This window comes from Trypanosoma theileri (genome assembly GCF_002087225.1).
Source record: "Trypanosoma theileri isolate Edinburgh chromosome Unknown TM35_Tth_23_V1, whole genome shotgun sequence".
Lineage (NCBI taxonomy): Eukaryota > Euglenozoa > Kinetoplastea > Trypanosomatida > Trypanosomatidae > Trypanosoma > Trypanosoma theileri.
The window spans coordinates 335,329-352,869 of record NW_021639865.1 but is presented as its reverse complement, the minus strand read 5'-3'; the positions used below and the strand labels follow the sequence as shown (position 1 = coordinate 352,869).

General features: G+C 40.3%; 4 protein-coding genes across 4 annotated transcripts; all 4 read right to left on the bottom strand.

The window, feature by feature from the left end:
- Positions 1 to 1,419: 1,419 nt before the first annotated feature.
- On the bottom strand, positions 1,420 to 3,819 carry TM35_000232270 (uncharacterized protein; the record flags this gene model as incomplete). Its single annotated transcript, XM_029027467.1, has 1 exon — positions 1,420 to 3,819. The coding sequence occupies one exon, from the start codon at positions 3,817 to 3,819 to the stop codon at positions 1,420 to 1,422; it is 2,400 nt and encodes a 799-aa protein (XP_028881322.1).
- Positions 3,820 to 6,047: 2,228 nt separating this feature from the next.
- TM35_000232260 (uncharacterized protein) lies at positions 6,048 to 8,603 on the bottom strand (the record flags this gene model as incomplete). The annotated part of the gene is made up of 1 exon (XM_029027466.1): positions 6,048 to 8,603. The coding sequence occupies one exon, from the start codon at positions 8,601 to 8,603 to the stop codon at positions 6,048 to 6,050; it is 2,556 nt and encodes an 851-aa protein (XP_028881321.1).
- A 1,400-nt stretch (positions 8,604 to 10,003) lies between these two features.
- On the bottom strand, positions 10,004 to 12,475 carry TM35_000232250 (uncharacterized protein; the record flags this gene model as incomplete). Its single annotated transcript, XM_029027465.1, has 1 exon — positions 10,004 to 12,475. One exon carries the CDS (start codon positions 12,473 to 12,475, stop codon positions 10,004 to 10,006), a length of 2,472 nt encoding a protein of 823 aa, XP_028881320.1.
- Positions 12,476 to 13,431: 956 nt separating this feature from the next.
- TM35_000232240 (uncharacterized protein) lies at positions 13,432 to 17,541 on the bottom strand (the record flags this gene model as incomplete). The annotated part of the gene is made up of 1 exon (XM_029027464.1): positions 13,432 to 17,541. A coding segment is annotated over one exon (4,110 nt), but the record flags the coding sequence as incomplete, so codon positions are not given.

Sequence of the window (17,541 nt, the reverse complement as noted above, 5' to 3'; positions counted from 1 at the left end):
CAACCTGTTGGGCTCGTCTCTAGTCTCAACTACACCCCTCAGCGATATTCTTTCTATCCCTACTGGTCGTTATTCCTTTACTTCCAAGAAAAAAGAAAAGAATAGAAAAGACAAGATAGTGGTGTGATACCGCTGTTTTTTTTTTTTTTAACACAGATTGTTATTACATTACAGTTCCTCGTTTTGCACATCAAAAGGTTCAGTTTTTTTTTTTCCTTTCTTTTTTCATGTATTTTCAGCCAGATGGCCGTGTACAAGAGTTCACACTCATGTGTATAAAAGAGTGTTGGGGAATTAGATTGACAGTTTGAGATACAAAGGGAAATAGGGGAAAGGCAAAAACAAACAAAAAAAAATGTATGGAATACAGATGCACCTCAACCCAAATTACAATAAAAATTCTCTTTCATCTACATCCCAGGGGAGGAAAAAAAAAAAATAAGAAACATGAATAAATAAATAATAATAATAATAATAATAATAATAATAATAATAATAATAATAATAATAATAATAATAATGAGTCAGTAAGAAAAATGAATCAGTCATAATGAATCGATAAAAAGTTTAAAATACACCAAAGATATAAAGAAACGACAGCCGCAAACAACAAGAACAACAACAACAATAACAACAAAGCATTCGTTTTAAGTTTCAACAACAAAAAGAGATACACCCCCACCTTGGTAGATGCCCATGCAGCAGTTTTTCGATATGCGCCTATCATTTCTTAATCACACACTCCCACAAACACGGTGTATAGAATAAAAGCAAGAAAAAGAAAAATAATAAAATTAAGAAAAAAAAAAAGACACCTGGGGATCCCTCTTTTCTCCATTCACTTTCAGACAGATCTCGCTGTCTCCATTCATAACGGGAAAAATACGAAACTGAAAACAATAACCATCGCACTTGCCAAACCGAACATCAATAGTAAAAAGACAAAGAATGCGAAATAATAAAAAAAAAAAAATGTAACCGTAAAGTAGTGAGTCTCTACCACTATCCCCTTCCTAATAGGAGGAATTAAAGCAGAAACTCAGACAATGCAGAAATTCAAAACAATGGATGAGGATTCTATTTAACAGGTCTATTGGTTTTTTTCTTCACTTTCCACCTCCTCATTCTTCTTCCCGATACGATTTCACCTGTTGCCGTGGTGAAGAAACCAAGAAGCAAAAACAACGTAAGGAAAAAAAAAACACATAGTAACAACGAAGAAAGAGAGAGAAAATAAGAAAAAAACCAAACACAGCACCAAAATATTACAAAAAAAAAAAAAAACATTTAGCCATCAAATGTCCTAACCAAGGCATGCGAGCATAAACACTGCTCAGTAATGTTAAGTAAATATAGAAAGAGAATAAAAATAAATGGTTGATCTATTATATATATATATATATATGGTAGATCAATTATTTATTTTTGTGATCGGGATTGGACCAATGGTGGAAGTTTATGAGAACGTTTTTCCTCCTTGTAAAACTTATGCTGTGACATTTTACCCCTAATTAACCGCATCTCAGTTTCAAGAATATGATCATGACTACTCTTCACTTCAACTAAGCGCTTTCTGTGAAGTGTTCTCTCTTCTTTATGAACGTCAGGTTTCTCCAATAAAGGGCTCGTGAAGATACTTTTCATGCAGTTCATTGGAATCATTTCCGGGTTCATTAGCATCGACTTGGCACTCTTATATGCCTTCATAAATGAGGAAAAAGAAGCACTGCTTTTTTCCAAATCTTTAGTATCAGATAAGTTTTTTCCTTTTAGGTATTTATTTGCCCTTTTGAATTGGCGATTGATATCGTAAATATACAGAGGTTTATTTATAGTTTGCGGAATGTTCATGGCATGCTCAAAGTATTGATATGAAGTTGCGCTATTATCGGTCACACATGTTACATGTGTTGTTACTTTTTCATTAAATGCACTCATTAAGAAAAACTGCAAAGGCGATGCCTTTGCCTCAGAAATAGTCGGGAAAACTGTCGGGTTACTTGTTAATGAAAAAGTAAAACTAGGAAGCAATAATGTTTCCATAGATCCCTTATTTTGGTTTCCAGGGGAATACTCTCTCGCTAGAAGTGTTCCTATAATTAAACCATCCGGTTTATGAAGTTGTTCTCGCAAGATAATATCTTCTAAATTTAAAAAATAAACCTCTGACGTTACTTCCATCCATATCATATCCATAAAGAAAGGACCACAAAAAGCTATAAAACCATTCCTTAACGACACGACATCATCATGGTTTCTTGAATGACGGAGGAGATCAACAGCAAAAGAGGGACTCATCACTGCACAGAGTGAAATCCATACATTACATGTTGTCTTGTCCAGTTTGGTTCCATCCCGAAAACGTCGTACTAATTCCCTGAGAACATTACGGCATAATCTCGTCGCCATTGAATGACATCCCAAGGCATAAGTAATCGGCATGAAGGTGGGAATACCACAATGGGTAAGTTGTAAGAGTCTTGTAAGAGTGATGGAACGGGTAATCTTAGTAGAAGTAATCACTTCATCAAAATCGTAATCTGCCTTTAGTTCGACTAGACAACCATTTTGGAGTTCGCCCTGGTGGATAACAGTCACAGTACTGGAGGCCACACTAGACTCCAATAACGACTCCATCTCATCATCATTCCCTCTTAAGATCTCTTTTTCTTCTTCTTCTTCCTCTTCTTTTTCCTTTTCCACATTCCCACGCGATAAAATAAGAGTAACTAACTTGAGACGGAACTCTACATTCCTGTTATTCCTACTGCGAGAGGATGTTTCTATGCAAATACCATAGCGACGGAATCTCCGCATTTTAAAGTTATTCTTTTTTTTCTTCCCGTCAGAGACATTAGGTAAGGTCTGTGGTACTTTAGAGGAAACTATCGGTTGAGAGACATTTTTTTTCTGTGGCTTTGGGAGACTTGGAGCTGATGATTTAAGTTCAGGAAGTGGTTCTATCCAGGTGACTTTACGTGTTGAAATTCCCCTAGAGAATGAAGTACCACGAGACCTTCTTAACGGAGGTTCAGAAACCAATATCTGGGGAATTACTGTTTTTTGTCCATCATTATCATCAAATTGTGGTTCTTCTACTTTTTTATACTTATGTAGAGTGAGTGGTGCTCCTGTTGTTGTTGGTGGTGGTACCGGTTCGCTGAAGACTTCTGTAATACATGTGGAGGACATACCAAATTCACCATATATTTCACTATAATCTATAATAGAGATTGTTTTCTGTAATGGAGTTTGTATATTCACATCATCCCCCTTATCACTCTGGTTTGTAGGTTCGTCGTATGGAGTACGATTAAACTCACTTAATGAGTGTGAATAAGACAACAAGAGATCAGTTGGAGTTTCTGGTTGAGACCCCCAAGTGGAATCATCACAGGGTTCTCTTGTGATGGAGTGTTTAGTATCGACGGTATCTGTCTTTTTCGTATCATAATCACCATAATCAAAAAAGCCGTATTCATAAAAGTTATTGCTATTTAATATTGAAAACTGATGCGAAAAGCTATTAATTCCACTCGGAATGTTAAAACAAAGCTCATGTGGCGATAAAAACGATTCCATCGTCAAAGTTGAAGTATTGCGTGATTTCATCAAATTAGAGTTCTGTTTCTCTTTACCCATTTCATTCGTTCTCCCATTAGTAGATTTATCTCCACAGCCATGATGAGTTTGAAGTGATGGTAAATACGGGCTTGCGATCTCTGCATATGGTGGACTGCTACCTGTAACCATATCCTTCTGCCCACTTTGTTGATTTTTTAATGTCTTGTGTTTCGTAGAATGGTTTCTTGAGGGCATATTTCTCCGATATTGTCTCTTTAACCCTTTTTTTTTCTTTAATTATTATCACCTTTAGTTACCAAGTTCGTATCATTTTAGAAAAAGTTGTCAAAGTGGAGAGAGAAACACAGAGAGGTGATTATACACGAAAATAAATAAATAACAATAACCCAATAATAATAATAATACTAATAATAATAATAATAATAATCATCATAATCCAAATCAGTACTGTTATAGAGGCAAAAATAGAAGAATATAAATCACAAGAGAGTAATCTTTACAATCAACACCAGCTAGACGAGCTAGGTTTCCCACTCACCTTCTCTTATATCTTCCCTAGATCTATATTATTAGAGACTAGAGACATAGAGATCTGTTCTTCTTACATATCTAGTGGTTTACCTTCACTACGCAGAGTCATTTTGGCGTAAATCAAAAAAAAAAAAAAAGTCTCTCGTTTCTTCTTCTTCTTCTTTTCACTTTAACTGAACCCCATAGCAAATACACCAGGTATTCACTCCTCTCAACAGACAAATAGCAGAACACCATACCTCTAGTGTATGGGTAAGAAAATAACGATGTAGAAGAAAAACCAAAAAAAAAAAAAAAAAAAAAAAACAAACCAAAAAAAATACACATCAGGAGGAGTGTTAGAGAGACGTTATCCGCCCTCTCTCTGGATTGCTTTCGACAAGACATACGATGAAGAAAAAAAAAAATATTAGATCTACAGGAATCCAATGAAGTACCCCTTTGCCCAGTAGGAACATATAAAGTTCCATTTCTTTTCTCAAAAACTCTTTTTTTTTTTCTTTTTTCTTCTCCTCCCATCTCTTATCTTTAATGATTTCAGAATTCTTTATTTCCTCGCATTATTTTGTCAGTCTTGCTTACGTCATGCACCGTCAAGGAGGAAAACAAAACGAAAAAAAAAAATTGCTGTTATTCATAGAGAGGGAATACATAAGAGAGAGAGAGAGAGAGGGGATAAAAAAGAAGGAAAAACAAAAACAAAAACAAAAACAAAAAAAAAAAAAAAACGCAGCACATTGTTGTCCTTCTGAGTGACCAGGTCTTTGACAAAGAGCCCAGTCATTAGAAGACACTCCAAAATCTGAGAGGTTGCTGACAAGAAAAAAAAACAACAACAATAACAATAAAAATATGACTTCTTGCCATTTTTCCTTGATTCCCTCCTCTTTTTTTTCACTATACCATTCTGAAAACAAACAAAAAACAAACAAAAAGAACAATAACAATAACAAATATTCCCCCTTCATTCTGAACTGTTTTCCCCTTTCATATCACAATTCACTGTTTTTCTCAGGGACTTTAAAGCAGAGTATCATACCACCCCTTTTTTTTTTCTTTTCGCCACAATTATTTATTTTATTTCTGGTTGTCAGAGAAAAAAAAAAAAATGCGAAAAAAAAAAAACAGATAGAGAAACAAACAGGAATAAGGGAAGAGAAATGAAAGAAAAAGTTAAAAATGACAAACATAAACAAATGCTTTTTTTTTTTGTTTTTTTTGGGGGGGCTCCCAAATTTTATTGCCAAGAAGAAAAGTTAAAAAAAAAAAAAAAAACGACAATAAATACTCAGTGTGTTACAAGTTCATTAAATAAAGGGGTACACACATACGATGAAAGGGAGAGGAATAAATAAAGGAAGATAATAATAATAAAAAAAAAGACACAAGAAGTAAATGGTAGTTGTATTTAAATTAAACACATAGACTCACTTCTACCAATAAATAGGAATACCTATAGACGATAGAAGAAAAAAAATTCTTATTATTATTTTTTGTTTCTGCACTCCTTTTTTTTTTTCTTTCCTTCTTTTTTTTGTTTTCGTGTACTTTATCATTAAACACGATTGGGCAAACGAATGTACTCCTCACTGACGAGGAAAAGAACTGGAAAGTGATGTATGCGCTTATCTTATTCAAGCTTTAAAATACACAACATGTTAGTATCATTCGTATGAGAGACCAATATCATGCTAAATGGAAGAAAAGAGCCCTTCCTTTACTTTCCTTTGCACAGTTTCTTATTTTCTCCACAGGGAAATCTTCTTTTTCCCCCATAAAACAAATTGAAAACAATGAGACATTACTCCCTTTACGGAAAAAAAACCTAAAAAAATACATTTCCTTCATTAAATATAAATGTTAAAGATATGAATCATTTTTTAAAAATAAATTTCTTCCTATTTTTTTTTTTCTTGCCGTATGGAAGCACATCAGCCATAAACGGTTGGCTTTGTATCCATCGGCTTAGCCATTAGCGTCTCAGCGTCTTTCAGCATTTTCTCCATGCGGGCTGTAATCTTTTGCATGGCATCATACTTTGCCTTATCATCCTTGTTCTTCTCTGCGTTCTCCTTCTGTTTTGGGAGTTCTTGTTTTGTGAAGTCCACAAAATGCTTAACATTACCGCTGCGTGGTGGGCTGTTCTTCACCTGTCCCATCGCCTTTGCCGTTTCGAGTGCCTTTTTTACACTTTCCTTTTCTTTTCCATCACCTGATACAGCAATCATGCAAACCGCTACACTAGCACCACCAACAGCATAGCGAAGCAGTGTGCATGGTTCCGAGCTGCTCTTTTCCTTCAGAGAGGTAAAGTGCGAAAGTTCCTCACCAGCAAATACAAATCCAAGGGACGAAAGATAGACAGTTTCTTCACCAGAAGTAGCTTTCTTTACCTGCTTGAGTACAAAGAAGGCAATAGCGAGTTTTGATGATTCTAGTCTCTTTATTCCTTCCTTAAATGTGGATACACAATCGCTTGGTTTGGTGACGGTCTTTGTGGTTATATCGGCAAGGGCTGGCCCAAAGACAGGAGAGGATCCCAACTTCACCTTCTCGTATGAGGCTCCTGACTTAAGAAGGTCCCTCGCCTCATCACTGCTCTTAAATCCTGCCATACTTATGTTGACATCAAACTTTATGCCCTCCTTCTCCACCCTATTCAAAGCATTCAATAGGAAAGCCTCTGCCAATCCAAGGGATTGATCCTTCTGACCCTTTGAGGCTCCGAAGAGGAGTGTACTGTTGTGGCCAGCCAACCAATGACGGCGTAGATCTTCGAGCATGACAGCCTCTGCATATTTGCTGACGTCTGTGTGAACCATAACCTCGTCAAAGGTATAATCATCCTTTTCTGAAGTCAATGTGGTGGCGTCCTTCACTTTAAGAGCAGCGGAGGAAGAGCTTGAACCCTCCTTGGTGACAACCACAAGAGTGTGGATTTTGGTATCTGTTGGGGGCTTTACCTTATCTTTAGAACTAGATTCAGTTTTCTTATCCTTTGCATCCCCAGCATCCGTTGACTTTTTGGTTTCTTCAGTAGTTGAGCTCTTTCCGTTTAAGGGTTTCTTGTCCCCCTGTAGAGAACTTGAGGTTATTACCTTTGGAGTGACCTTTTCCTCCTCTTTTCCACTTTTCACTTCTCTAGAAGCGGAACTCGCGGTAGGAGTGGTAGAAGAAGCAGTACCAGCAGTGGTAGAAGTTCCAGTCTTTGTGCTCTTATCTCCATCAGTCTTTGTGCTCTTGTCAGCATCGGTCTTCGTAGTCTTGTCACCATCAGTCTTCGTAGTCTTGTCACCAACAGTACCATTACTCTTATTCGATTTACTCTCCAAAGGAGCAACCTTTGCTTGAACAAGATTGTTACGGGCAAGAAAACTGTCACGACGCATTGCGGCATTGACCATGCTGCTGTAAGTAGCACCTCCCATACCGTACATAGAACCTCCCATAGGACCTCCCATACCGTACATACTTCCCATAGGACCTCCCATACCATACATACTTCCCATAGGAGCTCCCATACCGTACATAGAGCCTCCCATAGGACCTCCCATACCGTACATAGAGCCTCCCATAGGACCTCCCATACCATACATACTTCCCATAGGAGCTCCCATACCGTACATACTTCCCATGGGACCTCCCATACCGTACATAGAGCCTCCCATGGGACCTCCCATACCATACATACTTCCCATAGGAGCTCCCATACCGTACATAGAACCTCCCGTAGGAGCTCCCATACCGTACATGGAGCCTTGATTACTCATTCCTCTCATTGAACCAAATGCCCCATATCCACTTCCCATTGGGCCACCCACTCCCATACCAGACGCCCCGTAAGGGTTTCCTCCGTATGCACTGCCTCGCATTGATCCAGTACGTGGGCCCATTCCTCCGTAAAGACTGCTTGACTGCGGACCACCCATTCCTCCGTAAAGACTGCCTGACTGTGGACCATTCATTCCTCCGTATGCACTGCCTCCCATTGATCCAGTACGTGGGCCCATTCCTCCGTAAAAACTGCCTGACTGCGGGGCACCCACAGAATTAGGTGGAGGAACCGCACCTGTACCATTGGTACGCGGAGCAACTCCACCCGCAGTGGGACGTGCAACAGCTCCTCCTGCAGTGGGACGTGCAACAGCTCCTCCCGCCGTGGGACGTGCAACAGTTCCTCCTGCAGTGGGACGTGCAACAGTTCCTCCTGCAGCGGGACGAGCAACAGCTCCTCCTGCAGTGGGACGCGAAGCAGTTCCACTCACACTGGAACGCGGAGCAGCTCCTCCTGCAGTGGGACGAGAAGCAGATGACCCCACACTGGAACGCGGAGCAGCTCCTCCTGCAGTGGGACGAGAAGCAGATGACCCCACACTGGAACGCGGAGCAGCTCCTCCCGCAGTGGGACGAGAAGCAGATGACCCTACAGTGGAACTACCTGCAGGTCTAGATGTACTTGATGTACGTCCAATTGGCCTAGAACTCATTTTCCTTCAGGATGTAAGGCTTGTATGAACACTAACTCTTGGCTAAATAGCTATACTTTACCACCAGCAAGAAAAAAAAAAAAAAAAAACAGTGAGAATCCGGAAGAGTTTTGTATAGAATGGCGTGAAAACCCAAGTAATAAGAACACCACAGTTTGACATTTTTAGCGGAACAACACAGCCCTAAAAAAATCTGGTACAATTAGAAACTGAAAGTGAAACTATGCACCGGGGGCAAAAGGATTATGATGAGATCCGCCCCCCAAAAAAACATGATGTAAAATAGGTTTGATGAGGCAAAGCAAAACAAACAAATAAATAAAAAATGACAGAGAGGAGCATATACCTTAACACATGATGCAGTGATTATTCCTTCTTTTACTTCAGAAATTTTTTTTTTACAAAAGAAAACATTTTTTTTTTTGTCCGTACGAAAAAAAAAAAAAAAATAGGCCGGGCAGAATAAGAAAAAAAGGAATTTGGTATCAAAGGGAGCAATTTTTGTTCATTTCGCATTTTTCTTTTTAGGGTAATCTACGAAACCATTTTCTCTATTTATTCACTATACCCAGAACCTTTTCTTTTAATTCACATCCCATTAAAAGCAAGTGAAGCTTAAAACAAACAAACAAACAAAAAAAAATATATCGCACTGGCGGCGAATCTGATGGTAGCAGTTGGAAATAAAAGAAGGAAAAAGGCATGTAATTGCGTACGTGTGTGGAGAGGTCTCAGCCCTATCCTGTTCACATCTTGAAGCGCCTTTACTTCATTATTTTCTCCCCTCATGGCTTTTTTCACCACGTCATTCAACTGCTTACTGGTCAGAATAAAACTGATATATATATATCCGTCTTTTAGGCGTATGTTTTTCATCTCTTTCCTTAACTTCTTCCATCTTCCAGCCCTAAAGAATTACGCCACATTATTTCCGTTTTCCACAGTTGACATGGTCGTTAAATTCATACTCACATTCGGGAAAATGGAAAAACAGAAAATGGAATATCAATGAAAATGAGGCAGGTCTATAAATGAAACCAATAAAATGCATACATGGGCTGCAATACATATTTCCCCTCGTATTATCACCCCACAAAGTAAGCTTGAATGAATGGGGGGCAACAATCCAGGAAAAACACTGCGAAAAAAAAAAACAGGTTGCCACCAAAAATAATAACAATAACAATGACAATATTAATAATAATAACAATGATAATAATATTAGTGTGTATATATATATATGTAAGTATATATATATATATATATATAAAGAGAGAGAGAGAGAGAGGGGACCATACCACCACCAAAGAAAAAATATTTCTCACTTACTTCTGCTTCTTTATTTTTTTTTATTATCTTTCACGGGGTTTTCTCCAAGACAGGAGATTTTTTGCTCCCCTTTATGATGCCATGGGGTATCCCTTCGGAGCTGTCTTTTCCGGTTTTGAAATCATTTCTTCACAGTCTTGCACCATAGTTTTCATTCGATCCACAATACGCTCAATTGACTTTTTCTCACTCTCACTGGCCTTTTCCAACTTATCCTTCTGTCGGCTTATCTCTTTATTTGTCATCTCCAGGCATCGTCTGATGTTACCACTGCGAGGTGGGGTGTTCTTTATCTCTCGCATTTTACGCTCCATCTCGAGACAGCCACGTGACTCAGAATCTTGATCTGACAGAAGAACTGCACTTACTGTTACACTAGCACCACCCACCGCGTAGCGAAACAGGACACATGGTTCTGATTTGCTCTTCTCTCTTAGACCAGTTAAGTGTGAAGTTTCCTCCCTGGCCATTCCCAGAGCAAGTGAGGATAGGTAGATGTCTTTTTCTGTACTGCTCTTCTTTATCTGCTTGAGCACAAAGAAACCAATAATCATGTGTTTCTCATTTTCACCGCGTTTTACAGCTTCATCAAACACCTTTCCAAACTCTTTTGAAGAAGTTACAGTCTTTGTTTTCATACCACATAGACAAGGTCCAAATACTGGACTTGAACCAAGTTGCATCTTTTCATAGTCTTTATTATCAGGGTTAAGGAGATCACGAATACGGTCAGAGGATTCCACCATACCCATTGTAATAGTGATATCAAAGGTTGTAGACTTTTCTTTTTCCTCCTTCTCCAGTTTTTCCACACACTGCACGAGAAACGCTTTTGTGTACTCCACAGATGCTTGTCCACAACCTTTCCCTGCACCAATAAGGAGTCCCGAGGTGTGTCCAGCGAACCAATTGGACTGAAGATCAAGAAGAAGTACTGAGTTTATGGTGCTTGACTTCTTATCACGCAGAAGGCACTCATCATTTTCAAATGACTCCTCTTTCCCGTCTTCCCTTTTGAACGTGATAGTGTTGGGATTTTTGACAGAAACAACTACCTTCTTCGATGGATCAGCTCCCTTCTCAACCACAATTAGTGAATGAATATTGTAATTTGCAGGAACCTTTGCCTTCGTGATCCCTTGGTCAGCTGTATTTATCCTCGTAATCCCTCGTTCAGATGTATTTGCCTTCCCATCCTCAGTTTTCACAAAGCTCGATTTTCGAACAATAAGTGATGAAACTGCTGTGCCAGTTGATATTGGTTTACCATCGGCATCTTTACTCTCAAGTGTAGTAACTTTACCACCTCGTTTGGCACTTCGTTGTAGTGCAACATGGTCCTTAATAGAGGATATAGTGGGACATATAAGATTCAAATTCTGACTGCTGTTGCGATACATACTCCCACCTAAAGAATTTCGGCTCATATTGGCCAAACTTCCCCACTGCGCTGTGATTCCCTGACCACCGTACATACTTCCTCCCATACTTCCAAATGCCGATCCACCATACATACTTCCACCCATGCCAGGTGCACCATACATACTTCCACCCATGCCAGGTGCACCATACATACTTCCACCCATTCCAGGTGCACCATACATACTTCCACCCATTCCAGGTGCACCATACATACTGCCCATCCTTGATCCACCACCGTACATGCTTCCACCCATTCCAGGTGCACCGTACATACTTCCACCCATTCCAGGTGCACCGTACATACTTCCACCCATACCAGGGCCCATACTGCCATACTTTGATCCACCATAGAAACTATCTCTATTCGCACCTGGCATAGCATATGCACTTCCAAAAGCCCCTGGACCGCGGAAAGAACCTTCTTGTTTAAATGACCCTTGTCGACCCAATCCCGTGCTGTCTCCCACTGGCCTGTTTTGCATCGGGGCCACACCACCCATACCAGCACCACGATTTGGATAGGCAGCTGGTGGTGGAGCTCTTCCATTTGATTGCCCTGCAGGGTTAGGAGCTTGATTTGGATAACCAGTTGATGCTGGTCCCTGTGACACACGGTTTACTGGGGCAGTGCTTTGATTTGGATAGGCAGCTGATGGTGGAGCTCTTCCATTTGATTGCCCTGCAGGGTTAGGACCTTGATTTGGATAACCAGTTGATGCTGGTCCCTGTGACACACGGTTTACTGGGGCAGTGCTTTGATTTGGATAGGCAGCTGATGGTGGAGCTCTTCCATTTGATTGCCCTGCAGGGTTAGGACCTTGATTTGGATAGGCAGCTGATGGTGGAGCTCTTCCATTTGATTGCCCTGCAGGGTTAGGACCTTGAGTTGGATAACCATTTGATGGTCGGATACTGCCCGGCTGATTTGCTGCACCGTTGGTCCCGACGGAAGTAGATACAGGTGCAGAACCCCTCGGAGCACCTGACCCACCCGTTGTTGTAGTGGGGCCATTCGCTTCTGATTCCTTTTTCAGAATGGAACTCTGACGTTGAAGAATTGATCCTGTTGGGGGCTGCTGTAATGCCGCTCCTGGTGGTGGTTGAGAGTTAGAGGGTCGCATTTCTTCTGCTTTTCCTTTTTGAGGGAGTAGTGCTAGTAGAACCACTTAATAATAATAATAAAAAAAGGATGATGAGCAAAAAAGAGTGATAGAGGAGAAGGAGGAAAAGGTGAAAGAACAATATAGCACAACAAAAATTCTTTTCATTTTATTATGATATTCTCCTACAGCCTCTGTGTACATATGTACGTCTTAAGGTGTGAGAGAATCTTTATCAGCAACTGCAAATAAAATTGAAGTGTAACAGAGGTCAAGAAGACAAAATACACAAATATGCAAAAACAACGAAACTATTCTTAACAGAATGGCATACCACTTTAGATTCTTTATTGTTGTTGTTTTTACTCTCTTGTATTTCTGGAGTGCGTTTTTCTTCGGGGGAAATAATAAGCGTCACTATACACCTACATCCCCGAAGCTTTTCAATTTTTTCTCACAAGTATACGAAACAATAAAGAAAAAAATAAGTAAACGAAAAAAAAAGGCCCAATAAAAAGTAGAAAGACCATCAACATATATAAAGGGACAGAAAGGAAAATGCACCTGAGGTGAAAAAAAAAAGAAACACTTAAAGAAAGCATAACAATTAATACACATTGTTTACGTTCTCTATTCGTTTTCACATACAACATTGCTGCACTACTGTAATCACTATTCCCACCAGAGAAGTTGAGTGAGTTAAGCAACGTACAGGTAACCATGGAATGAAATACCAATAATATCACATTAAGAAGGGAATAAAAAAAAAAAAAAGGGGAATAAGGGAAATGACAAAAAAAAAAAAAAACAGAGAGGAATCAGCATTAATCCTATCGTTCTCAATCAAAGAAATATAAAACAAAATAAAAAAAAAAAAAAATAGACGACCGTCACATATCACGACTTCTTTTATTTTTCTTTTCAGTTTGTCCCCACCACATATTATGATTTCCCCCCACACCCCGTTCAACGCTCTCTTAAAAACCCACTAAGTTTGGTGTCTCCTCGCAGTTTTTGAGATTCTCTTCCACCATCACCGGATTCAAAACATAGCGCAATCTACAAAGCACTTTCATGAACTCCGATGCGACCTCACCATCAATTTTTGTTAGTCCAAAGATCGCTACCGTGCGACATGGGCCAGCAAGAGCGTACTGAAATATACCTAACCCGTGTGGTTCCCGGGAAAGGGCCGTAGTATACGGCTCCAGATCCTCCCCTGCTAAAGTAAGCAACAATGAAGACCTTAGAGATCTACATTTATCAGTCTCGTGTGTGGAGTACTTAAGGAAAACTACAACTAGTAAAGCCTTTTCCGCGATACATTCCAGATAAGCATTACCCAGATGTTTCTCAAGGCTCGCTGCATCAGGTGGTGGTACAACCAAGTTAGCACCATTTAGAAGTGGACCAACATGTGGAAATACATTTATTGTGTATTCTTCATAAGTACCACCTTCTCGCAAAAGGTCTTTCGCAGTTCCATCACTCTTTAGAGCCACCATAGACATTCGCAAATTATTTATTGATAACGTATCTACTAAAACGTTGTGTGCAATATGCCTTATGACATGAGATGGTACATTGGAACCTTGCATGCCTGCCAATAACACAGCGGCATTACCTCCTCCTTCAAATACGGATTCAACAATCTGAAGCTGTTCTGAACGAATTGCCGTTACCCCATTAGAGAGTGTCAAGAATTCATCAACATTAGAGTCTATATCTTCCACTTTACCAGAAGATGCTTCAGAATCTGAACTGAGGACATTAGGAAAATCATCACTTGAAAGGGGTTCCACCTTCTTTCTTAAAATTGCCACCGTAGTAACGTTCATCCTTGGATATTTGAACTGCTCTGGATGGTAAACCATAGGTTTCTCTTTCAGGGGATTCATTAACATCCGCTCATGATCAGCCAAAACCAACTCCAACTGCTCAGAACCATTAAAACCCACATTGTATTGATTGGATAATGCAGATCTTGCATTCTTGATAAACGCGTTTACACTCCCCGGTCTTATTGAGGGCCTTTTGATTACTGCAAGGCTCTCCATACGGTTGAGTGAGGTTTCAACAATTTCCTCTTCAGAATTAGCATAATCATATGTCAATACTGCAGTAGTTATACAAGGGCTATTAAAAGAGGAATCAAAAAGTGCAAGGGGGTGTTTAGAGTATTTTCCTGTTTTGTAGTAATACGCATCCAAATTCTGCGCACTGGCCACAAAAAGAGATGCGAGCCGCACATCATTATCCAGAACCTGCTTGAGGACTGCTATAGCCACAACAGCTGCACCATCTTGCATTAACTCTGATGCCCTTTGTAATGCGTTGGTGATAATATTATCCACTTCAGTGGAATCCTTGAGTTCCTTCACCTCAATACCATCCACAACAGGACCGAATAAAGGGGAGACAAGTAGTGACAACGGCATCTCATCTCCACTACCAAGCAAATCTCCTATAACATTATGACCCTTAACAAGGCACATTCGCAGTGTCAGCATATTTATTATATTAGGAATTGAATTTTCAACAACTGAACTAAGAATATCTTTCAATGACTTCCAAATCAGTGGATCCTGTGTTGCAGCACCAGATGACATATTCGCGCCTAGAATAGCCAAATTGTTTCCAGCAGAAAACAACTCTGTTAGACGACTCAAGATAGCAGAATGCACACCATCATTTGCACTACCCTTGCAGTAGATACATTCTTCCATCCTGTAAACCTTACCATTCCGTAGAGTAAGAGTTGAACTGGTAACGTCAACTCCAGTATTCTCTACCACGGCAACACGATTAATATTCCTTTCCTCAAATGAACCCAAGGAAGATTCAGAGACATCTCTTTTCCCAAGTAAACCTTTATCCCCATCTTCGCTTACGCTTGCCCAATCATCAAGTTCATGTAAAGATCGTACTGGGTACACAAGCTGTTTCCATTTTAAGTCAGAATTAATCCTATCAATATCAACAAGCATGCTGCGCATCATATTTAAGGTACGTTGATCACGTGAAGTTCTATTCTCTTTAGACTCCAGATGTGCCACTTTTTCACTCGCATACTCCATAAAACGGGTAAGGTTACCGCTACGTGGAGCGTTGGTCTTCACACCACGCAGTTTTTCAGCATTCTTGAGAATTTTGGCCTCTGTTGCAGCATCACTCCCAGAGAGGGCAGTAACAACAAGTGAACGACAGCTGCCTCCGACAACATCCTTGAATAGAGGCACAGGCACGACCTTCTCATCCTTGTTAAAAATACCAGCAAGATAATCAGCATTCTCCCGGACAAAAACCAACAGGACAGACGAGAGGTAGACATCACCCTTCCCCCCAGACGACTTCTTGATACGTTTAAGAACCATATGTAGTACAACTGTCTCCTTCGTGTCTGATGATTTCTTCAGTGCACCCTGCAGGAGTTTCTCAGCGTCCTTTTCGCTCTTCACTGATTTCTCCTCGAGATTTAACAGACAGACACCATACAGAGGGTTCGATCCAAAGCGAACAGGCTTGGCCTGTGCAGATGAACTGGCGAACAAGTCTCGGGCAGAGTCAGGTGATGGCATCGCGACAGCAGTCATATGAGCATGGTACTTGAGCCCCTTCGCCCCTTCATCCTTTGCAAGCTTTGCCATGATGGCTTTCATGAATGTCTGTGCAACACCCAAGCTCGTATCCTGAGCGTTCTTGGTGCTAGCCAAGATAAGAGCAACATTGTGACTTGCTTCCACTTGTTGGAGAAGTTCTTTTAGCAGAATGGAATTTTCAGCTGTCACCTTGCTCGCGCGTAACACTTCATCCGCCTCAAAATCAACCATCTTGCCATCGGAGTCCTTAACTGTGACCTTCTTTTCAGCTTCCTTTAGAGTGACCTTGGAGCCAGCGTTGTCGGTTACTGCCACCAATGAATGTATTCGGTCTTCAAGCAGAATTGGATCGTCAGTAGATGTTTTTATTTCTTTCGGTACGGCTCCAAGTTCTCTGGACTTTTCATCAGTTTCCGGGCCGGAATGTTTATGTAGGTGTGTCGTTGCATTTTTCCCGTCCATATCACATTCGTTACGAACTGAAGAGAGTCTTTGGATTTGTTCGTTTTCCTGATACAGGATTCCATCTGTAAATTCAATGAACCATTTGGTTTCAAGGGATGGGCTAAGAGATCTCTTCTCAGCCTTTGAAGGTGGCTGAGAACCCATCCCATCTGCTGCTCCGTTGGCTTCATCGCATCCCAGTGCCTCATACAAGGAAGTTACATCCAAGTCAGACAAGCTGAGTTCGGGAGAGGTCGTAGAATTTTGCGTCTTATCGGCAGTGTCAAACTGGATGGATTCAAAAACAACTTCATACGTGGGTGTTCTCTTAGAGGGTTCTTCCTGTTTTATACATTTCTGCTCTGGTACGACTTCCCGAGTTGAGGAACGTTTATCAACTTCTGTGTCTTTCTCTGCTTTCTGTTCGGTCTGATCCTTTACGGGGCTCATCTCACTCGTAATAGCCCCCAGGTCCCAACAATAAACTTCATTTTTGGTGCTTCTGGAAGATACAAATGGTCCATTGGTATAACGACGACTATTTAAGCTGCGACTATGAAATAAGCGCCACGCCTTATCCTTATCCTTGACATCATCATCATCATTACGTGGTACTTCACTGTGTTGAGCTCGATATGGCTTCGTATTAGAAAATGGGTGACGTGATGACATATCATTAAAATAATAAGTTTTATAAGGTAACACACGATTGCAGTTGTTATAGTCTTCATATGAACCTCGAAACTCTCCATCTGCAGAATGTATTTCATTATTCAAACTCAAGTCATTCGACTGATAATCATTTGTTCTAGGAGACGTATCCGTAGCCCCTGGGATGTTTACAGCATCTCCATCCATATTGCCTTCTGAAGGTGTACCTGGTGGATTTACTGCGTTCACCTTTTCCACATTTGAACTCCTTTTATCGAGATCTCTATTTTGTGTGCCCTCATACGTTTCTTCTCCATTTTCTGTGCCCTCATATGCTTCTTCTCCATTTTCCGTGTTCTCATATGCTTCTTCTCCATTTTCTGTGCCCTCATA